Source organism: Mycetomoellerius zeteki, unplaced genomic scaffold (assembly GCF_001594055.1).
Source record: "Mycetomoellerius zeteki isolate Tzet28-1 unplaced genomic scaffold, Tzet1.0 scaffold223, whole genome shotgun sequence".
Classification (NCBI taxonomy): domain Eukaryota; kingdom Metazoa; phylum Arthropoda; class Insecta; order Hymenoptera; family Formicidae; genus Mycetomoellerius; species Mycetomoellerius zeteki.
In genome coordinates, this window is record NW_017257198.1 from 213,260 (window position 1) to 238,785 (window position 25,526).

Genomic DNA, 25,526 nt, shown 5'->3' on the forward strand with positions numbered 1-25,526 from the left:
TTAATCAGTGGGTGTAATTATTGCTTGTTAACAAATTCAGAAATTATAATGATGCTAAGAACCATCGGATTTACGTTGAAGTACGTATGATCATGCAAAATAATACAAAATCATGTATAATCGTAGCATAATTTTTAAAATTGTACTTTTAAGAGGATATGTAATAAGGACATAAAATATATATAAGAGAAATGCGATATAAGCTTCTTTTTTAAAACAATGATCGATAGCCTTATTTGTCGATAGCCTTATTTTAATAATGTACGCTGTTTATATATAACATCCTTTCACTTAATTAATAACAGAAAATTTAAATTTTTAAAATAAAATCATTACAATTGCTGAATAAATGAGAGGAGAATGGAATCACGGTGCTCAATCGGACCAATCACTTTACAAGAATTCTACAGAGTAAGTATATACAGAGTAACATATATATTACTTTTTATCTAATGTTTTATTTCAAAATTAAAATTTACCTAAAATAAGCTATTATACATATATGAATAACTAATATATTATTAGAGGAGAAGGTGGTATTATATGGCCAGTGTACATATTGCGGCCTCCCTTAATATCTCCGCTATTATATAGCGAACCCTAATGATTACTTATGGAATTATTAGTTCAGTAGCTCGCCGTTACATGACGCTAATATTACCAATACTCAATAACCAGCACATATTAAACGCATTTTTACTTTCAAGTTTTACATTCACTTAATTTCGAAATGTTTCTGAGGTACACTTTAGCATTTACTTATAATTACTTCCCCCCCTCATTTTTTTTAACTTGAGCGTATTATCACATGAATATATCTTTAAGTACGTTATTTACTATTTAACAGTTTATTTGATTGTATATATTTTGAATTATGCAAATTTAAACAATACCATGGCATTTTGCTAATATGGCCATTTATGGTTTTATTGATTACTCATGACCTCTTTTTTGAGATTTTCATATCAAAATTATTTGATAAGCGATTATAGCTCTACTGTTAATCTATAGTTTATATTACGTGTACTATTTTTAGTACTGAGATTTTTAGTACTGAGCAGCTTATACACAGAAGTTATGTGAATAATGTATATACATTCATTTGCATACCTTTTAAAATGTTTTGCTTGTTTGTTAATTTTGTAACCAAATACTGTTTTCTAAACAAAACTAATATTTTAAGGCTATTTTTATGAAAGGCTATATTATCACCCATTTTTTTTTCTTCGAGTTATTATGCAATATGTTGCTACATTTTTATTAATAGTATCCTAAGTAATAAATATTTCGTAACTTTGAGTCCAGAATCGATTAAATAACATTTTAACGAATGTAATTGTCAAGTTTTAAACTTAAATATTGATTATTAACAAAGTTATTGTGTAAAATGTAACTGAGGTGCTATAATATCACTTTCTCTTCTATATGAATAACTACAAAAATAATATATTTGATAAAAATTTTAAATGGTAATTCATACAAGAAATTATTATATTATATTAAGGTTAGCATATTTAAATGCATACTTAATGCATGTATACCGTATTTTATGTAGTAATCGGATTTTTTTAAAACTTTCATATATACAACAAAAAATTACTTAAATAAAACTTTCATATAATTTCATATAATGGTTTCATATAATACACAACAAAAAATTAAACATAATTATTTATTTTTTTATTTTCTAAATTTCTTTTTTTAGAACAGCCTGATGATTGCTCTGACCTGACAGATAGGCTACACCGATTAAAATTATTTTATTCTTTTATATTGGTAAATAAAAATTTGATACATTTAATAATTGTTTTAATAGTTTTTCTTCAAAGCTATGATCCTATTGTATGATTCTACAAATTTGAGAAGAATCTAATTTGAAATTAAAATATTAATAAATTTTCTTAGGTGATCGCCACCATATCCTACTGTTCCCCCTATATATTTTATTTAAAATTAACAATGTCGAACAATTTAAATAATTTCGCTAACAAGGGGAAGCTCCGTATTAGTGACCCTCAGCGATTTCAATGGAACTTGGCAGAATTGTAGAGTGTGTTTCCCCTGAATAAAAATCACCTCCATTTTAGCATAGACGGTCTACCGTTTCCGAGATATTTCAATATTAAAGTTAATAGCGGCATTTCCTTTAGAGTTTATTAGAACTTTCATACTCGAGTATTTGTAGCGTAGTGGATGTGATAACCATTTTCTTTATTATTTTAATGCAATATTCATAATAAACTTTATATTATCGCTTGATACGAAGTATTGTAACTGTCTGCTCGATATGAAGTGTTATAATTATCTATTTTTGATACAAAGTGTTACTAGAAATGTTTCGAAAATGATTACAAAAAATGTAAACAGAGCGGATTGTCAACGAAACATTGGAGGGTTTCCATCACTACGCTACAAATACTTAAGTATAAACGTTGTAATAAAAGGAAATATCATTATCAACTTTAATATTAAAATATCTCGGAAACGCTAGACCGTCTACGCTCAAATGAGGAGTGATTTTTATTCAGAGGAACACACTACGATTCTGCCAAGTTTCATTGAAATTGGTGAGGGTCATTTCGGAGCTTCCCTTTGTAAGATAAAGGTAAAGAAGGATAAATTTACTGAAATATTGCTGAGTAAATTTTCTCCCAAATTTATTAAATTAGTATGCGACATACTCGCAGAACTGAAACTAACAGTAACATCAGTATGCAGTCATTTACAGAAAACAAATAGTTATCAGTGTTATAATTTTCTTAACAAAATATAAATGTAACATAACACATGTTGTATGTAACAGTTGTATTGTTGAACGAGAAAATATATCATTGATGTTAATTATAACGTGAGAAATCACAACATGATATTACTATTAGTTATTCATAATATTACTGATAATAGTGATAATGTAACTGTTAGTTCGCATTCTGCGGGTATATTTACGCTCGTAATTACGTAATTACAGATAATGATATCAAAGACTATTTAAAATAGACTTTAACACATATTAGCTTCAACATTATTTCCGTAAATACGTAGTTATGTTACAAGATAACATTTTTTTTATTGCTCAACGGTTAAATCACTTAACAATAAGTACAGATGTGATATATTCTATAGTGTATGTAACAGAAGAAGAGGTCAATTGATTGCAACATCTGTGAATTAACACTTTGTGACTCATCTTCGATTGGATCTTCATAGTTACGATATCAAATGCGTTTGTGCATGCAAGATGCAATCGCAATGAGACAAAATCGTTGACGCGTTCTGCTCTTCTTTTGCGGATGTAACCTTTTGGACTTCTGACCCTTTTGATACACGATAGGCACGACAAGATTCCAAAACACGACGATAAGACATGGATATCCGATGTGATTGAAATGACAAGTTAATCATCAGTGCCTCGATAGTCTAATTGGTAAGGACGCTTACACGGAATGTAAGAAATCCGGGTTCGATTCCCGGCCGAGATAATATTTTTCGCAAATAATTAAATTTATTTACACACAGATTCTACTAGGTTAAAATCTCTCGAATAGATGTCTATTGAGCATCAAAATTTAATTTGTGATATTATTTCAGTAGTTTAGCTGCGTTTGTAAAAAGTCCGGAGAAATTTCGGCGCGTAGTGAATAATGCTACAAATATGGTATACGTATATGCAAGTACATATATAGTATATACATATATAATCCACATTTGAATTATTTAATAAGCAATTAAGATCTAGCTTTGATTCGCATTAGGCCTAATTTATATTATTATTATTATTGAGTTCAGAATCATCAGTCTCCTACTATTTTCATAGTAATATGGAAGGGGATTATGGCAAACGTGCACGCGAAATTATTATATACAGCACGGTTATAAATACGACCGCGGTAGGACTGACGGACAAGTCCCGTCGACTATCACGTTCATCACTCGGTTACGAGCTCGACTCCGGCAGAACTATATACGTACAGTCCTTGTTAACCAAGTTAGCCTTGGCTCATCTCTAGAAAATCAGAGACGTAACTACGTTGTTCGGTTATCGGCATCAGCTCGATTATGGGTACAACCGCCAGTAATTTAGGGTAGGTCAACGAGAGTGACAAGTAAGAATTATATTTCAACGTTTTCTCTATTATACAACACTTTATCACGCTCGATTGCTGAGGTCGTTATAATATCACGATCCGGAATAGAAATCTTTATCCCGATGAGAACAGGTGCCTACATTGAATCCATTTACTACGTGGTATTTTATTATGTGAAAAAATTCATTGACATGCTATCTATATGAATGTAATGTATGATGAATGACGAATTATCAAGATATTAAAGTTTTAACATAGATTTCATAGAGTGAAAATCGACGTGAATTTATTCACATGAATTCTATATTACTATCTTCTAATTTTATCTTTCCCCGTTAAATATAAAATTTCATGTTGAATTAATTTTGAGGAAAATTTATTTAATAAAATCATAGTTTCATTTTAATGTGGATATCTTAATAATGAATGCTTTGTCCACGTAAAATATACGTGGGTTCAATAAGACACCACGAACCTGTTTTCATCGGTAATAATTTCGTTATGTTCTCTATGACCTTTAAAAACAAGCTATAAAGCTAATAATAGTGTCTGACTATGCGAGATTTGCTATTCGTATGAGATTCGTGAACAGTGTATGGATGTATTCGTCGAGTTTGTATTAATAACTTCTTTTTAATAAAATCAAAGAGTAAACAATACGATTAATGGCCAATCATGCAGTCGAGAAGACCTCGAGTGCCCACATCGCTAATTGTCCAATTAAAAAATTTTCTCCCTGGTGAGAGATACACTGATAAATGTTTAGATAACGATCAAAGTGAGTAGATGTGTGCAATCGGGAAGTGTGCAATCAATTAATCCTCCTAGTCGATCAATATTATTGAAAATAATATTTATATGTTTTTAACTTTTTAATTTTTTGAGTTATCATTGATATTATTTTTCTTATTATAAAATTATCACATTAAATAAAAAATTATGAATAAATCGCAAATTGGGAATCGTATGAAAGATCTACACTATATGAATCTCCGCGAATCTTATACAAATAGTGAATTATCACGAATTACAAATTATTGCGCAATTTGAGTTTTATAGTTTTATAGTTTTAATGCAAGATTGCAATTATAAATTTACTTAAAAAAAACGTCTTTCGTAGATTTAGACCGTAGTCCGATTTACGCTCACAATGCTTAAAAATGATTTTATCCTTATTATTAATGAAATATTAAATAAGGATAAATGATGCTTACAAACATTGTAGCATTAGCATTTAACATAAATTTGACTACTCAGGTTTGACTGGTTGACAGGTTTCGATTATTTGAGAGAAATTCGAAAGCGATCTACTGCTGCTTTGTAGCAGCAACCGGTTTTAAGAAAGTTTATAATCGATCCTCATTATAACGACATCAGACTTTTTAATGTTATACTGTGCAATCTTAATGTGACATTATTAAAAAAATATTCTTTCCTCGTTCATTCTTATTTCTCCTTTTCTACAATATTTCTTTGCAAGAATTGCTTACATAATGAAACGCAAGAACAGTTGAACTTCCGTTTGCAGAATAAAGTTCGTAATCAACGGTGACATATAAACTGCTTCGTAACGTTCAATTGCTCCGCGACTGTTTTTATCTTGCGTATCTATGTGTGCTTGTGCTTTATCATGAAATTTGCTTGTGTTGGAAAAGCAAAAAATAAATGCAGTTACGCCTTTATGAATCTGTTACATAATATATAATGACGGCAATTGCTAACTTTTATCTTGCAACATTGTTAAATACACATTACATGATAAAAACATTTCTCGCTTATTGCGCGATATCTGCACTTTTTCAAACGATCTTTAAACGATACTTGAAAAAATATGCAAGTCATTTTCGAAGAAATGCAGTAATGTTTACAAATTTACTTAAATGTTTTATGATTTTTACTTATATCAATAGAATGTTCAAAATAATGTCTACATTCCTCGAGACAAACGATTGACATTTGTCATTAATAATAAAATAATAAATTACACAGAAAAATAATAATGTTTCAAGTTTAAACGACTGGACTCCCGTATTCTTTGAAATAAAAGCATATCAGTGAAAAATGAAGCGATTCTACGAATTTCTCTATTAATATTTAATTCATCTCTACTGTAATTCTTTTTTGCCTTTATGATCATAATAATCTCATCTTCTTCCGTTATCTAACAAACTTCACAAAAAATTTTAGAATAATCGTAGTTAATGCCTATTTTACGTCTCTTTGCTGAAATTACTCGGAACTCGATACTATCGACTTTTAGTTTACAATAATGGAATCAACGAACAACAAAGTCATAAGCGAAATCGATTGCTCGGCTCGACTGTAATTCAGGACAAAAACGTCGAAACGTCGGAACGTCGATATATTCGCCACGAGGTATGCAATATGCATCGAAAATATGAAAAACTTAATAATCACAACAAGAGTTTAACACGCTAGCGTATATAAGAAGTGCACTTTTCACATTAAATACAATCTTTCTTTAAAAAGTTAAAGTTTGGATCTCAGTAAAAAAATTTTCATATATAATTATAGCTTTTAGTTTTTATACTAGTATGCAGTGTTGGATAGTATCTTTATACATGTATTTCGATATATGTATAAAGATACATTTTGTGTATCTAACCTGTATCTGAGGTACATTCAAATTCGAGTATTTGTATCTGTATCTAGATAAAAAACACAACACCTGAACTGATTTTCAGATGCATTTTTCAGATACATTTTCTTAGCATAATCATAATTCCATTTTATGTGTGATTGTCGATTGATTCCATTCCGCAGAAAAAAGCAGCTTTGCTGTTGCAAAATTCTATAACATGATTGGTCTTTCCCTTAGTTCCTCACTGGATCTAAATGCAAATCAGTCATATTAAAGAATTTTACATTTACACAATTGTTTTTTTTTTTTTTGCTGAAGTGACCTTAGATTGTGGAATTTTTAACGCATGTATAGTTAAGCTGGAAACACAATTTTTGAAGCATTTTTAGTTTGCAAAACTATGATGAATAATTAAGTTAAATTAAATTTGACACTAGATTTAACAGTGTATGTATATATAATTCTTTTTAAGCTTTTACGATTATCTTCAAAGATATGTTACCTTCAAAAATACCAGAAGATACCGCTCCTAATGAAGTGAATGGCAAGGTTCACGAAACGTTGACATTAACAATGGATAAAAATACGGCGATAATCCGCAAACTTTTCGTACCTTTGAATATATCAATTATGTGTAATTATGTATAATGTAATTATATATAATTATGTATAATTATGTATAATAATTTACATATATACGTAAAACTATAATATATGAAACATTTTTATCAGGATTATAAAATATTACAGATTATTATAAAATAATCCGTGATATGTGTGCACTGTTAAATATGGCGACTCTCACACTAAGTTAAATTTGACACTATAGATTTAACAGTGTATGTATGTGTGTCAATGTTTCAATCTATTCCCTGCCTTCTTGACAGCTTTCTGATATTTTCATATGTTCTTTTATCTCTCGCTGTAGCGTTTATAGTATCGGAAATAGTTATCAAAAACTGAAATTGGTACAATTTCAGTGAAGTCATATTTCGAGATACGGAAAAGTTATTTATATATGTCTATACGTTTTTCCTATATTTTCAATATGAAACATGCAAATGGAGTCGATATATAGGTATCAATTTTTTATCCAGTTTAATTATTTAACGTTCTCATCTGTGTATGCATCTAGTTTGTACAAGAAAAAAAATCGATACATTGTAAGCGAATGTAACGAGAACATTTCATGTATTTTTGTAGTAAACATAATGGAAAAAAAATATCGAGAAATAAATGCATACAATAAAAAACAAGTCCGCAATAATAATTTTTTACTCTTAAGCTAAATAATAAAAAACAAGTGACTAATTGCTTTTCAATCTTCGTAGAGCGAACTCTTCCTGTTATCTTCGATCGTTTTGTTGTTTTATACATAAAACGACAGACGGATTAAAGTAAATTGCATAGCGTGATGAAGTTAAAAATTTGTATTAAATGTTTTAATAATATATAAAATAAAAATAATAATGATAATTTTATGAATATATATAATTTATGTATATATATCTTTTTCGCACATAATAATCACGAAATAATCTTAAGTTTCTTTCCTAATTAAAAAAAATAAGTTATTGAATTGAAATTTCATAGCTCTAAAACTTTTATTATCTTACCATAATAATCAACAAGAAATGAACAAAAAGTAATACATTGCAAAGTCAATTATCATTTGATATTTTTAAAATTAAGACTGCGTAAATAAGACTTGCAAAATTTAATTCCATAGATTCATTTTAAATTGTGCTTTTTGCAGCGCGCTTAAATATGGATGCTAGTTATACCATTACATTGCAAAATTATACAGTTAAGATTAAACATTATCTATGGACGTGAGTTATCAGCATTTGTCAGCGTTACGATTTTTAATTATTTCCGTACAATAATCATGTTATTTATGGATCTGACTACATTATAGTACCGTAAAATATGAGTGTATGGAACGTGTTAACGACGCGTATCCAAAACAAGTTTCTTACAAGATGAATACTGATTCGCAAATGACAAAATTGATCGTTATGTCATTGTTTAGAGAAGAAAAAGACGAGTTTGTTTGTATGGTTACTCTTAGGAAAGAAAAATTATCTTGTCATTTGTTAATGACACTGGCAACCATTGATCATGCGATCGCAGCGCATAAATGCTTTCGTGACGAATTACGCATCTCGCGAATGATGGAATATTGTAACAAGTATGATTATATAAACTCGTTAGATCGCATGTTTTGTCATGCTACTATATACGTAATATTCAAATCGAGAAAATCACTTGGTTGTCATGCTTGCACAGCTAAAAAAAATTTTTATTTCAAGTATCTAATTTTTTACATATATCTCTTCTTTTAATTTTAGTTCTGGTTTTAAAAAATTTTTCTACTTACTATGCATACATATATACAATGTTCATGAATACTCGGCCTTGTTCTATTATTCTGTTCCTATTTTTTTTCATTTCGTATTAAAAAACGTTTCTATTAGAAAACCTGTTATATTATATTATACGTTTAAACTACATTGGTTGCGTTTAACATTTAAATGTTAAACAAGGGACAGATGATGAATCCAAGGCATCGGAGGCATCCGAGCGACGTTTTCAAACGCAGCCAATGTAGTTTAGTAACGTATAATATAACAGGTTTTCTAATAGAAACATTTTCTAATACGAAATGAGAAAAAATGGGGACAGAATAATAGAACAAGGCCGAGTATTCACGAATATTGCATAAGGTACCTGAGCCGAATAAGGCCGAGGCATTAAATAAGGCCTACTTCTAAATTTATTACTTTAAAACTCGCTTTACGCCTACACTATATGCTTAAAAGATGTGTCATAGGAAGTAAATAAAAAAGAATTAAAGAAATGGAATCGATAGCAACACGTTTGTTTAACGCAACAAAAACTTGTGTGTATGAGGCTAGTATGAGCCATTTTTATAACAATCCGCTACAAAATTTACCAATGTTTCATAATTTATTATAATTCATTATAATATTATTCAACTTCCTAACTATGGAAAATAACTAATAAATAATTTTTTTGAAATAGATGTGTAAGTATTTTTTTTTTAAACATGTCTTATTAAATAAGGCCCACTTATGTGATTTTTATTATAGCTATTATTATTTGTTTGTGTTATGTGTGGAGTTTACGTCAGAGAATAACGATTTTCAATGCTACTATCTTTTAAGAAGTCAAAATTGCATTCAAATTGCTAAAAATTTTCAAAGATTGAAGAGTTAATTACAAACAAAATTAAACATTGTAATAACAAATATTGTAATATTTGAGAGTAGAGTAAGTCCTAAGGAATTTCCTTTCTACGATTAATAATCATTTTAAAACTGAGATTTAAAAAGAAAATGTTTACTTTCTTTGTTATTTTTAATTTATTTTTGATTTGGGCCTTATTATATTCATATGCACGTAATAAAGCCCATATCAGAGTTTAATAAAATTTTTTTTCCGTTCATTTACATATATTTTATATAAATAATATATTTTATTTTTGAGAGTGAATGAAGATTTGATTCTCACTTAGTATATTTCAATATCCTCCAATAAATAGAATTTAAAAAAAATAAAATAAATTAGATGGGCCTTATTCGGCTCAGGTACCTTATATGTATGCATAGTAAGAGTAGAAGAATTTTTTTAAATTCGAGCGACGTTTTCGAACGCAGCCATTGTAAAACATTCTGATTATTCAAAATCGTGACTTGATTTTTTTTGTATTGATCTTGATCTTGGCATCATAAACATTTTATTGTGGTCTTTGATAAAATATACATTGGGTATTTTATTAATTGAGATATCTCAATTAATAAACAACACTTTTTTTCAAATTAAGTTAGTTTACAACAGCTTTAATGTGCACTGAGTGCGCACCAGTTCTGCCAGTGAAAAACGCTGTTAGTGAGTCGATATATTTAAGAAACGAGTCAGCGCGAATCAACGAGCGCAAATAGCGAAAATTAGTAGAGGCCAGTGAAAATAAAGAGCAAAAAGGAATGAAAAGGTCAAACCGAGTCAGCGAGAGTCGAGCAACAATGTTTGTTTAACTCGAGAGTAAAAGATTCCTCTATCAGTGCGCTCCTCGAAATTGAACTTGAAATTGAATGATAATTACACGATTACTTTACAGCATTAAATCATACTTATAATTGCATATAATGTTGTAAAAGAATCTTTTTTTTATCTTTCTGTCGTAAATTAATGTTACATTTTGCTGAGTAAGCTTATGGCTCGAGGCAACAGATTCTCATTAATGTTCTTTTTTGTTGAGTTAATTTTGAGTGTTAATTTGCAGTTTGCGGCAATAAATTACGATTAAGAGCCTTTCCATCTCATGTGGGACTGCCATCCGTCCTTTTTTTCCCGGACATCGTCTTCTTCTTTAGGGGGATTTGTCAAAGTGTTTAGGGTAATTATTCGGGACACCTTTGGAAAATCTCTTCGAACGTTCCCGGACGTTCTATAAGAAGATCATGTTCGGGGAAAAAAAGAGGACGCAAAATGAAAACTTTAATCTTAAGACAATTTAATCTTTATAACAGAGAGAAGTAAAAATACATACAATTACAAGAAATATAAATTTTTATCTCGTAATATTTGTTATATATTTAGAAAGTAATGATAGATAGCTTGAATGTGAATGCACTGCCTGTGCAACGTATTCGTAAACAGCAGCATTATATCATGCTTGTTTGAATACTCATAAATCTTAAAGTTTGTCTCAAAATATTAATAATCTCATAAAGTTGGTAGATGAAGAAATATCTTTCTCGAAACGGCGAGATTTTTTCAGCAATGGAATTATGTCAAAGCAAAAAATACGATTCATGCTAAATCTCATATCGTTTTTTTAATGAATTTGCATTCAAACCAAAAATAATTCTACTTAATTGTACTGTCTACTTGTATTTGATAATTCATGCTTTTTTAAGTGGTGGTTAAAGATTTTAATTATTCATCACACGTGCACACAATGCAGAATTTCTTCATTTAATAGCCATGAAAAAATCATTTTATTCACACCTGCGCTAATAACTTAAATAAACATGTTATACTATGTCTATAAACTTATTTACGATTAATTCCGAGAATGATGCAACATGTTTTGCTTGTACTTGTCATCTTTGCCGCTATAATTATCACTTGATGGAATTATCACGAAATGGAAAACGATGATGTCAATAAAGTGCTAATTTTCAGTCCCGGAGTAGCAATTAAAAGTGATATGTTTTTTGTACAGTTTTTAAGCTATAGAATTCTGATCTTCAAGAAATTTAAATTTGTCGGGGAAATATTAAAATCTGCAGCATAGCATTTAATTAGCTATAAAGCTATTAAACATCTATTATCGTAGATTATTATTGCATGTTATTAGCAGGTACGAATATATTAATTCATGTTTTTCTGCTAATAAAACATGGAAATGTTCTTATCTCTAATAATTCATGTTCTGCTTGATAAAAAAGTTACTAAAATATAGGAGTAATGTCAATAGAATCTTGAATCTGTTGTTATTTATCACACAATTTCAAGATCTTCTTTTTACTCATGTGCTTAGCAAGCAGTAAACAACATTCTCAGGTGCTATCATGATTTAAAATTAAGATTTAAAATCATTTCTATTAATATAATACCTCTATTTTTAGGTATTAATAATTTTTTATCACTTTTTTCGAACTAACATTTTAAAATTATATACTGATTTTATTAGTTTTCCAACAAATTAAAATTTATCAATGTTAGAATCAGATTCTACAACTCAAAAATTATAAAAAATGTACTTTACCTAATAATGCTTATATTTGCCATTCTAGGGAAAATTAATACTTCTTTAATATTCTCCTTATATAATATCTGATAATTATCATTTCTTCGTATTTTAAAAGGCGTAGGAATATCTAATAAGACTCTTGTGTAAATTGGTGGACAAAGGATTACCAGTGCATTGGCACAATTGATGAACAATGCCAATAATAATGTAAGTTTTAATTATCGTCATAAGAAATTTATAATACACGCCATATTATACGTCATGCGATATGATCAATATAATCCGCGTTTAGCTTTATTAATTTCCGGAAGCATTCGACTCTTGATATATAGAATAAAAGGTATAAATACGGACACTCAGTGATATTGAGAATACGAGTAGCACGCCACGCGTCTTACTATTGAAGTAGTAAAGAATTTGTTGCTAAAGTGCCACTTAATAAGATATTTTGTCTTCCGCGTCGAAGTAATAGATTATTTTCTTCTACATGCGTCGTTGTTGGTTGTTTTACTTCTAAGAATTTTTGTCCAAGTCCGTACTTATATTTCTACGCAGATAAGCTGTGGAAATTATTCTACTCCACTATGTAAGTAGCATTTGCTATGTACTTTAAAAATATGTTAACATTTTTCTTCCTAATATATTCTGCAAAAAATTTTTTATGAATAATTTTTAACTGTATTAGAATTTGATAGTAATGCAAATACAGATCCTTTTCGGTGATACAAATACGGACTCTCTCTGTAAATGTACAATTTCGATAAACAACGTTTTGTGTTTCTATAATGCCGCGAAAGAAGATAATGTCGAGGGAGAAAAATATAAAAAGGCACTCATGGGATCCAGAGGTAATGAAGCAAGCCGTAACTGATGTCCTGAATGCAAAATACGGATTGAAAAAGGCATCCATAGTTTACGATGGTCCCATGGTGGAAGAAGACAAGTGAGTCAACGCGTATAACGGGACAATTCAGAGCAATCAGCTAGCCAATCAAATTTGGGTACTAAATTTGGTTCTACTGCACATATCTCAAGTTGACTCACCTGTCTTCTTTCATCATGGGTGTACCAAGGTTGACTTTCCGGTGTAATGTTGAGGCCAATAAGAATAAAGACGACGGGGGATCTTCGACTATTGTAAAAATGGTTTGTAAACCCATTTTTAGTGTCTCACTGGAAAAAAAATTGAATATGCGTTGCACCTTGAATCAAAATTATTCGCTTTAACCATGTCCGACATGAAACGGCTTGCGTATCAACTGGTAGTAAAATATGATGACTTGAACGCTGACTTGGATCCAGAAGTATTCTTTGTGTTGAAAAATCAGAAATTCTTTTTATGTTTTTAATTAATATATATAATCAATAACTAATATTTTTCCGACATTCTTAAACAGAGGAATTTTAATCAATCAATATCAATTTAACGTATTATTGAAAAGAACACATCATCACATTAATTTCCTACCGTCAGATCATACAACATCAATACATCTCGTCCTTCGCTTCTACATTCAACGCACACGCGCTCTTATTAAAAACTCTGATCCGTGTAGATATTAGTATTATTATTCAATTACATAATGTTAATTAACAAAACATACAACGCATAAAATTGGTGAGCTCACCCGCACGCAGCTTACAGAGAGTAAAAAAAAAAGGAAGTCTCAAAAACAAAAACAAAATTTTCTGAGGAAGAGTAACGAATTTTAAGAACTCCAATGTTTTCTCTTTCCTCAAAATGTTAACTTTAAACTAGAAACTAAAACCAATACTAAACTCGAGCAGTATTACCAACCAACACTTTGGACAACCTACGCCAAACAGCGATGGGATTCAGAGCATATTTTGCGACGGATTTGCAAAAAATGGTACACCAGGACAGAACTGGATTCAATGCGTCGAATGCCGTTTGTGGGCACATGTTGAGTGTTCTGCAGTTCAATCTGATTATTTTGTGTGCGACCACTTCTACCAATAAAATTCGTTTTTTTTGTTATTTTCATATATTTGATTCGAGGATTCGTATTTGCACCATTGTCGCTTTTTATATCATAAAATGGACCTTTTTTGTAAAATGAAATAAAATAAATAATTTATAAAGAGTACACTTCGATATTAAATCAGATAAAATAAATTACAGATTCCAATAATCCCTTTTTATACCATAAAGTAGACCTTTTTGTAAAATGAAATAAAATTAATAATTTATAAAGAGTACTTGATATTAAATTAGATAAAATAAACTATAAATTCCAACAAATCCCGTACGATAAATATTATTATAGAAAATATAAGAAAAACATTCAAGGCGATCCGTATTTGTACCTTTTACTCTATCTGGAGACATGATAGTGTCTCAATGCTAAGAGCGAAGCGTCGTGGTTAAATTTTACGATAGAAGTTCTAAAATAAATACGTATTTATTTAAATTCAGTTATAGTAAACTAAAAAATGATAAATATGAAAAAATAATTTTTATATATTCTGTAACATTTATATTATATTTCTTGTCATATTTCTTCGATTAATAATAATGTTAACATTCAATTTAATCTAATTTATGCTTCGCAGGGAGAGTGAAAAATCCATTAAATTTACTATAAATGGAACACCACACACGAGTACGTATTCTTCAAATTTATAACATATAATTAAAAGTGAAAAGTTACAATTCTATTAAACAGTAAGATAACTAATTTCGTTATTTATACGACGGAAGAAACTGTAGAATTTAATTATATCCACGTAATATAATTATATAACGCAGGAAAATGTAGTTACGTTGACAGAAACCATTACATTTCAGCTATGAAAATTTAATTGATGGCGAAAATTGTGAAAGCGTTAAATATTCAATTGTAAAGATTTAATTATGACGGTAGGCTTTTGTGAAATTTCGCGCCAAATTAAAGTCCTATGTTACTCATATCCGTGCTTGATGAACCATAACTATCGTTTTGATTTTACAATCGCTTCCAGTATCGGGAGACATATCGGCTGACACTTCCCTCAACGTCTATATTCGCGACCATGCGAAACTCCGCGGCACAAAAGCGATGTGCCACGAGGGTGGCTGCGGCGTCTGTATCGTGGCTGTGGAAATCAAAGGCACGACAATGGCTGTAAACTCTTGTCTCGTACCAATACTAATCTGCGACGGGTATGAATCAATCGAGATATTACATTTGAATTTCACGCTAAAGAAATTAATAAGACTAAATGACACATCTTTTCTTGACTTTTCTTAAAAAATAGTCTTCGTTACATGTTAAATCTTTTTCTATCTTGATCTATTTAATTTCTCTTAACTTTATTAGAATTATAGTTTTAAATAATATCAGTGTGTATTTATAAATAAATAATAATCTGTAAATAATTTTGCAGATGGATAATTCACACGATCGAAGGTGTAGGTAATAAACGAGACGGTTATCATTCAATTCAAGCTGCACTCGCTGGGAAGAATGGCTCGCAATGTGGATATTGTTCTCCTGGCATGGTAATGAATCTTTACAGGTGTGTATGTGGTAAAGAAATTAATTAATTGAAATTGTCACATTATTTTTTAATGAAATATTACAATCTCGTTTATATAGCTATAATATCCGAAAAAAATTAGCGAATAAATCGTTAGTCAAAATAAAAATTCTAATTTAAAATGATATGCATAAATAATGATGTGAGTTAATTAAAATTGTTATATTAAAAAAATAATAATTTTAAACATATAAAATTTTCTCTAAAATTTCAGTGTTGCAGTAAATTTTTATTGAATAATATATAATAAAAAAAGATTAAATAAATTATTAGTTAAAATTATGAAATATAATTTAAATAATATATATACTCGTATAAGCAAATCATAAATTAAAATTAATACATAAATAATGATACGCGGAAGCGAGCATATTTTATATTTATATGATATATAAAGTGTTAAGCCCGTATCAGGTTATTGGAAATTGAAAATTGGAGATTGAAGTTTAGAATTTGATGATAAACAGACAATTTTTTAAATTTAATTCATTTTGTTCTAATTGGCTGAATTATAATCTCTAATTCGCAAATTCCTGATAACAGAAGGATTTAACAGAATGTAAATAAATTTGCATATATGCATTTTACTATCGTAATTTTCAGTCTTGTACAGGACAAGAAATTGACTATGCGGGAAATAGAGAATTCCTTCGGTAGTAATATCTGTCGGTGTACAGGCTATCGTCCAATTTTGGACGCGTTTAAGGGATTTGCCAGCGATGCATCTCCACAATTGGCGAAAGACATTCGTGATATTGAGGTATTTAATATATCATGTAAAATATTTTATTTCATATCGGTAAAGATTTTATTTTTATATTCTCGAATTTGTTAATAAAATTTGATCTTATTTCCCCACACAGAATTCCGTACAAATTCCGTATTATGTATATAACTGTAGTTATTATTTTATTATGGAAAACTGTTATATTGTTTAAATATTATTATAAATCCAATAATGCATTTCGTAGGAGATCTATAAAATTAAAACCTGCCCGAAGAACGGAATGCCATGCAGAGGCACTTGCGCCGATAGACATTTCTCAGATGGAAATACGCTGGATATAAAATTGGCGGATGCGGAATTCTATAAAGTTTACTCTATCGAAAATTTATTCGCGGTATTTCAAGAGAAACCAGATGCAACGTACATATTAAACGGCGGAAACACAGCACATGGTAATTTGCTTTCAATTTGCACGATATAGATCAAGATAAACTGATAGAAAAAAAATATATGTAATGTACATGACAAGTTAATAATTTTTATAGATGTATTGAGTTCTTCCAAAACAATAATTGTTTGTACCATAACATCTATAATATAACATATTTATTATTAATCACATTTTTATAATTTTTTTTAAATTCAAACAAAATGAATTTTTTTCTAAAGAACTATTTTATTTTATAATGAGAGTTTTGTTTAAATGGAAATAAATGGAAACACATTTCTGATATCTGTATAAAAAGGGGTTTTATTACTATCATTTTTTCATATATTAAATGTATTATTAAAAAATAACATAATATATTATATAATATATTTAAAATATTTATATTTATTGTTCCAATTTAAATGAGTTTTCTTCTTACTTAATAGTAATCCCATGATTGATATTAACGTAAATATTTAGTATCAGAATAAAAAATTAAAAATTTTTGTAAATTTAAATTAACGAAAACGGTCAATTCTGATAACCAGTTTTGTCATAAAAATATACATAGAATATTGGGAATATAATCCTACAGGCGTCTATCGGACGGGCAAAAACGACCTTCGCATCGATATAAACGACATTTCGGATTTGCTTCGCGTCGAAAAAACTAATGATTCTCTAACCCTGGGCGGAGGCGTATCTCTCACCACGGCAATGGAAACCTTTGAGAAATATTCGTCAGAGACCGGATTCAAGTATCTCCATCACCTGGCCCATCATATCGATTTGATCGCCAGCGTACCCGTGCGTAACATCGGTAGCATCGCTGGCAATCTGATGATCAAGCACGCACATAATGAATTCCCGTCCGATTTGTTTTTAATGCTGGAGACCGTCGGTACTCAAATACATATCCTCGAGGCACCGGGAGTCAAGAAGAGCATGATGCTGCAGGACTTTTTGCAGACGAACATGCACCACAAGATCATCTACAGCGTGGTGTTGCCGGCACTATCTGATGATTACGAATACAGATCCTACAAGATCATGCCTAGAGCCCAAAATGCCCACGCTCATATCAACGCCGGCTTCCTCTTCAAACTCGACGGCACCGGCAAGGTAATGGATAAATAATCCTTTCGAATTATTCATATTTTGCGTTATTATTAATCACTATAATTCAACACATTCGCAATGTCTCACAAAAAGGTGCTGGAAAAGCCTAACATCATCTTTGGTGGTATCAATGAGCACTTTTTACACGCGAAAAACACAGAGCAACTGCTAATGGGTAAATCTATCCTCGACAAGCAAGTGCTGAAGACAGCCTTGGAAACATTGCATAATGAATTGCAACCCGATCATGTGCTGCCAGATGGTTCACCGAAATTCCGCAAGACTCTCGCCGAGGGACTATTCTATAAATTTGTGTTGAGCATCAAACCGGAGAATGTGAATTCGAAACTTCGCAGTGGAGGATCCATTTTAAAACGAGATCTCTCTTCAGGTACACAGAAAATAATTAAATAATACGACTTTGCTTTTTAAGTATTCCTATGTATGTGAGGAGTTAAATTTGTTTTAATATTTTTTTATATACAGGGTGAGTCACTTATACCGGAGTTACCCTATATAATATTGAAATATAGATTAAAATATATTTATATTAAAAAAAGATAGAGAAATATCTCTTAGATTGGTTTATTTATAAAAGGTTGTGAGATGCCTCTGATTGTTTTAATAAAAAAAATCTGATTACTCTAGGTACGCAAGACTATGACACAGATAAAAACGTATGGCCGGTGAACAAGCCTATGGTAAAGTTGGAGTCTATCCAGCAGACATCAGGCGAGGCTCAGTATTGCAACGATCTACCACCGTATCCTGGAGAAGTATTCTGCGCTCTTGTACTTGCAAAAGTAGCTAATGGCAAGATCGACAGCATAGATGCGAGCAAAGCACTCGCTATGAAAGGTGTAGTGGCATTCTTCAGCGCTAAGGATGTACCTGGCAAGAATTTGAGTATCTCGGCTTCCAGCCAATTAATAATGTTGATAAATGACGAGTTATTATTCGCTGAAAAGGAGGTTCTCCATGCTGGTCAGGCGATCGGCGTAATCGCCGCCGAGACGCATAATCTGGCTAATGAAGCCGCAAAATTAGTAGAAGTCAAGTACTCCGAGACTTTGAAGAAGAAACCGGTATTAACTATTGAGGATTCCCTCGCTACGAAAGATGATACCAGAATCATGAAAAGCATTAGCGTTCCAGCGAAAAAGAAAGGTGTGAATTGATACTTGATTAAGATAAGGGAAAAATTAAAATTAAAAATTTCCGATTACAATTATAAAAAAAATGAAATAAAATTGAGTAACTTGAGAAACTTAATATCTGTATTGATACGAATCGTCTAAGTAACTTGCTAATCATCGAAATGTAGAAATTGTGTGTGTGTGTAGAGAAATTCTCTTCCTTAAACCTTTTGCGTTACTTTACAGGGGATAACGTTCAACATAAGATAAAAGGCGTTTTCCTAACCGGCAGCCAGTACCATTATACCATGGAGACTCAGTCCTGCGTTTGCGTTCCTGCAGAGAATGGTATGGACGTTTATCCAACGTCGCAATGGATGGATCTCATTCAAGTATCGATTGCGAATGTTCTTGGTGTTAAAAACAATAGGTAATTCATCTTCCGCGACCGTGTCTCGCGAGTATTATTAATTTAATAGTATACGTGATTTACACATTTATAATTTCAATTCGGTAAAAATAAATCAAATGGAATAAATCAAAAGGAATAAAATTAAGTGTAATAATCAAATTAGTGTAATAATCGTGTGAATTCAATTTTCGCAGTATCAATGTTCAGGTCAGACGAATCGGCGGCGGGTACGGAGCGAAAATCTCGCGGAACGCGTTATTCTCATGTTCTTGCGCGTTAGTATGTCACAAACTGAATCGCCCAGCACGATTAATCGCGTCTATTGAGGCCAATATGCAAGCGCAGGGTAAAAGAGTTTCCTCACGCCATGAATACGAAGTCGGGGTGGACAACGAGGGAGTTATTCAATATCATGATTCAAAATATTGGGCCAACGCGGGCTGTAACTTCAATGATCCCCATGCTTGGGTCCTATGGCACCACTTCGGAAGGCATGTATTAAAAAATATATACATATATAATAAAAATGTATTTACTAATAATATTCCAATGTTACTCGTTTCTTGTATACAAAATTTTAGAATTTAAAAGTAAATTTTGAAGTATATTTCATCATTTATCAATATATAAAATTAAAAAAAGATATTATTTATGAATAAATTAAATTACTAAATTATTATTTGATTTATACTAAGCACTAAAATTTTTGCGGAATCGACGAGAAATGAAATGGAAATTATGATGATATTCATCTAAATAAAATTAGTTTTATTAAATATCATGAAATAAGTTCTTAATTTTATAAGACTTTTTTTTAAAAACCAAAATAGTAATTTGCGATTGAGAAATTAGTTTATTAAATATAATACATGTTAATTCTTTAAATATTACTGATTTAATTAGTCTTATTAATTTTTCAAATTTTTAAGTATGGAAAATTGTTACCCATTATTTACAGTTGCTATGCAGTCGACAGCTGGGTGTTCAATGGATTTGATGTACGAACTGACTTACCATCAAACACATACTGTCGAGCGCCAGGATCTACGGAAGGAATAGCTATGATCGAAAATATGATGGAGCACATTGCGAAGGTAACAAAAAAGGATCCGCTACAGGTCAGATTGGCGAATATGAATGATGAGGATAAGGCCGTATTAGAATCTATGATAAAGGATCTATCGAAATCGGCTGATTATGAGATACGAAAACGAGCCGTTGAGACATTCAACAATGAGAATCGCTGGAAGAAAAAGGGCATCGCTCTGATACCAATGAGGTATGCATTCGGCTACTGGGGTCAATTCAATGCTATGGTATCGGTTTGCGCTCGCGATGGTACAGTTTGCGTGACGCATGGTGGAATTGAATGTGGCCAAGGTATAAATACCAAGGTACAAATGAAGTTTTTTTCCTAATTACTTTAATTTCTAATTTGTTGAATTTACCTATATAAATTCAAGAGAATTTTTAAAATAATTTATACTACGATTAACAATTTCGTCAAACATAATTAAATGTGATAGAAAAGAAATTAAATTTCGAAATTTAGACGGTTAAAAATCTTCATAAACTTTTTTTTATATACCTAGTCTTATCATAAATTTTATCAGTAGTTTAAACGGATAGAGCAAAAAAATAACAGATAGATCTAAAGTTATACATATATTCTGAAAGTAGAGGAAGAAAGCTACAAAATCATTTATGTTTTATTCAAAATGCCCGCCTTTGTTCCGCACATATTTGCATAAAGTTAGGGCCACTCATCGATCGGTTTACGCATATATGACTTCCAGAGGAAGCTTCTCAGTTGCTGATACAATGAATGCTTGAGCGATTTTTAATTGCGATGGAACTTCTTGCATGCCACCTCCACCAAAACGCTCCATAGCTTATAATAAGGCGGACTAAGATACGGATTTTCAGACAGCAAATCAGAAACTTTGATAGAACACGGAACATTGGGCGCCTTCAAGTTGACAAAGCAGCTAGCCTGCTCGCCGAGCAAATAAATATAATTGGTTGTTACTTATAGATCCAACCAATCATATTCAATCGCTCGATAAGCATGCATAGCCGCTTTGCTGTCTTGAACTCGTCCATTGTTCTTTCCAATCGATCGATGAATGGTCCCAACGTTTACGCAAATGTGTGCGGAACAAAGGCGGGCATTTTGAATAAAAAATGGTTTATATGTATAACTTTAGGTTTATATTGTTTTTTTGCTCTATCTTTTTAAACTACTGACAGAATTTATGACAAGACTAAGTAGAAGCTAGACTGTAGAAGAAATGATTACTTAACTGCTTGTATTTCATTCCAATTTATATAAAAATAATATTTATTTTATATAGGTTGCTCAAGTAGCAGCTTACACTTTAGGTATTGATGTAGACTTAGTCACCGTGAAACCATCCAATAATTTAATAACACCGAACAACTCAGTTACCGGAGGCAGTATTACTAGCGAGTCCAGTGCATATGTAAGAATTCAATTTAATTCATTTACAATGTTTTTAATGAAAATGACGCGAGATGCATAAAAACGATCGTTTGATTTTAGGCCACGATTCAATGCTGTAAAGAAATCTTGAAGAGACTCGAGCCGGTAAAAAAAGAACTGAAGAAACCAAACTGGCAAGAACTTGTTTTGACAGCATATCAAAAGGATGTTGATTTATGCGCGCGCCATTTGTAAGCATTTAATGCAAGTCACTTTTAATGCAATAATACACGGAAAGAATTTTGTTTTAAAATTTACTCCGAAAATATGGTAGTTGTGATACAACACAATATTTTAAAGATTTTTACCATGCACTTCAGTAAAATTAATCGAATTTATTTTATACTTTATTGTAATTTTATCAATGAATGAGAAAGATTTATACCAAAATTACCAACCAATTAACATATCAAATATTACAAACAGCATGTTTCACGATCTATCTTTTCGTATTTCGTATAATCTTTTCCAATCGACATTGGCATGAACATGTTTATCTAACAATAAGCCGATAACTGCGCAATTGTTTGCGACACGTTTTTGTAGACAGTATGGTCAACGCGCGTTTTATAAAAAAAAACTATAAATAAAGTGGCGTCTTCCTCCTTATGGCATTTTCTCTCGAATTACCTTATTATACTTCTACAGATATGCGCCCACACAGGATGATACACTCAAGCCTTACAACATTTATGGTGTCACTATTGCCGAAGTAGAAATCGATCTGTTGACCGGCCAGCATATTATCAGAAGAGTCGACTTGATGGAAGACGCGGGTGTAAGCTTAAATCCGGAGATTGATATCGGTCAAGTGGAGGGAGCTTTCGTGATGGGAATAGGATATTGGACTTCTGAAGAGTTGGTGTACGACTCTAAAACAGGAGTATTAACGAATGACAGAACTTGGGTACATTATTTTGAGTTTTGAACTAATGAATCTACCAGATAAATGCTCTGATTCATTGATATTATTGTATTAGACAAAAATAATTAAACTTAGAATATTTTATTTTTATTTGCCATAGAACTATAAACCGCCAGGAATAAAAGATATTCCCGAGGACTTCCGTGTATCTCTCCGCAGAAACGCACCTAATCCGCTCGGTGTTCTTCGATCAAAAGGTAAGATTAAACTCTATCAATTTTCATATTTAAATTCTTATTTATTATATATTTTTAAAAATTAAGAATTTAAGAGTTCATAATTTTTTCTTGTGAATTTCTTTGTATTAAATTAAAAAATCCATCGTAAAAGATAACAGACCTGAAAAGATTGAAAAATTGAATGCCTATTAATTGTTAAAATTTTCTTTGCAGCAACCGGTGAACCACCGCTTTGTATGACTTTCGTAATTCCGATCGCGATCCGCAATGCGTTAAACTCTGCTAGAGCGGAGGTGGGAAATAAGGATGTATGGTACCAATTAGGTAAGAACACGAATGCAAACAGTAATTAAGTACATTTGTTGTAGTTGATAACATACAGAGTCAATTTTGTGGCTTGCATTAGTTTGTGCATTTTTCATAATAAAAACAAATATTCTTCACTGCAAGATATAAAATTTCTTTCTCTCTCTCTCTCTCTCTTTTTTATAAACTTGTAATTTTTTTTATCAAATATATTATTGTAATATATGCACTCATTTATTACTCATGATTTTTACAGATGGATCATTTACCAATGAACGCATACTTCTAAATGGTTTAACCAATAAGGATAACATGGTGTTATAAGAGCAAAAGTGAGATTTATAAGCAAACTGGTGCTTTTAAACTAAATCTTATGCTTATTACAGTTTGTTCTTCTAATTTAAAATAGAGGTCCTGATACAAAACAATTTACTTTTTTCGTTGATAAAGATTTTAGAGTGATATAAATCACCAGGACAATTCGATTAGTTAGGCCTTAAGCATAACTAAGACATTTCTTATATATATGTTAAATATTTTTAATAAATATATTATTTATTAAACGCCTGATATACTATAAGTAGAAAATATCACAATAATATCTGCAACACAGTATATAATTGATATTAATAATATAAAATAAGTAAATGTAATAATTTAATATAAATATTCATGTGAAATTTTCTACTTGTTGCACATTTTATTTTTTCTAAGTATTCTTAATAAAATTTATTAAATTATTTACTAAACGTTCCTCTCCTAGAAACTCACAATGATATCTGCATACAATTATAATTGGTAATAATTTAACGTAAATATTTTACTTCTTTATTTCAGGAATCTATAGCAACGATTATTACTATATATATGAAAATATTAAACATGCTGATATCCTTTGCGTTATTTGCGTTTAAAGCATATAAAAAAGAGGCAAAAGAATGGAATGAAACGAGATTGGAGCACGCTAGAAGTTTGATTCGCAAAATTAATTATCGTATAAAGTGCAACGAACAATTTTTGCTGCAAAATGAAATAAAGCTTCCTTTAATAAAATTCTTTCTATATCAGGCACGCCATTGTGACATTCCATTCGTGAAAATAATGTTATTTACATTATCCATGTCGCGCTTCACGCGTAAAGAAAATATGTCAGACGTAACTCCACTTTTTTTCTCTGAAATTTTTTGTACTCATACACTGAAAAAAATTTACTAAATTTTAGTAAATATTTGTTTCAATAATACTAACGAAATATTTACTAAATATTTATTGGATTTAAGCATAACTTTTTTTATTTTGAGTAAATACTTATTTACTGTAAGTAAATATTTCGTTAGTACTATTGAAACAAATATTTATTAAAATTCAACAAATTTTTTTTTAGTGTACATAAGAATAAATTTAAAGTAATATATTTCGAAGTATTTGATTATCATGCTTTTTACAGTATCAAATTTTTTATTTAATGTGTATTAAAAATGACTATATTTTTTAAATTCTAGTTCCTAAATGATTTAAAAATTTTCGAATATTCGTATTATTATCGAACATGTTTAAGCAAAAAATATTAATTTTTTTCATTTATCACACTTTGCATACAGCTCTAGATTTCTAAATGTTTAATTATTGCGATAAATTTTCATTCATATTACACTTAAATTTGTATTTCTTTTTCCAAAGCATCAAATAAAATGAAAGATGCAATGAATAATAATTCTTAATTTATTATTTCTAAAATAAGATTTGTAAAATAATTTATAAAAAAAGTTATAGAAAATAA

The 25,526-nt window shown here is 30.3% G+C and overlaps 1 protein-coding gene across 4 annotated transcripts; it reads left to right on the top strand.

The window, feature by feature from the left end:
* The first annotated feature begins 3,895 nt into the window (after positions 1–3,895).
* Positions 3,896–24,218, top strand: LOC108723121 (xanthine dehydrogenase/oxidase). 4 transcript variants are annotated; one of them, XM_018448615.1, is made up of 20 exons: positions 3,896–4,103; positions 6,346–6,461; positions 12,585–12,676; positions 15,044–15,093; positions 15,452–15,632; positions 15,857–15,988; positions 16,613–16,769; positions 16,981–17,188; positions 17,762–18,288; positions 18,379–18,676; positions 18,934–19,452; positions 19,668–19,851; positions 20,028–20,324; positions 20,792–21,227; positions 22,188–22,316; positions 22,397–22,527; positions 22,985–23,243; positions 23,362–23,458; positions 23,654–23,764; positions 24,003–24,218. In XM_018448615.1, the coding sequence occupies exons 3-20, from the start codon at positions 12,663–12,665 to the stop codon at positions 24,068–24,070; spliced, it is 3,798 nt and encodes a 1,265-aa protein (XP_018304117.1). In that variant the 5' UTR covers positions 3,896–4,103; positions 6,346–6,461; positions 12,585–12,662; the 3' UTR covers positions 24,071–24,218. The 4 variants fall into 4 exon arrangements, with proteins under 4 accessions (XP_018304117.1, XP_018304120.1, XP_018304118.1 ...); XM_018448618.1 differs by having other exon boundaries at positions 3,896–4,082; XM_018448616.1 differs by lacking the exon at positions 6,346–6,461.
* Positions 24,219–25,526: the final 1,308 nt, after the last annotated feature.

Excerpts from the sequence above, each read along its gene's own strand:
- LOC108723121 (XM_018448615.1), top strand. Across the intron at positions 18,677-18,933 it reads AAAACGAGATCTCTCTTCAG|GTACGCAAGACTATGACACA; the intron begins GTACACAGAAAA and ends TGATTACTCTAG. Across the intron at positions 20,325-20,791 it reads CTATGGCACCACTTCGGAAG|TTGCTATGCAGTCGACAGCT; the intron begins GCATGTATTAAA and ends CATTATTTACAG.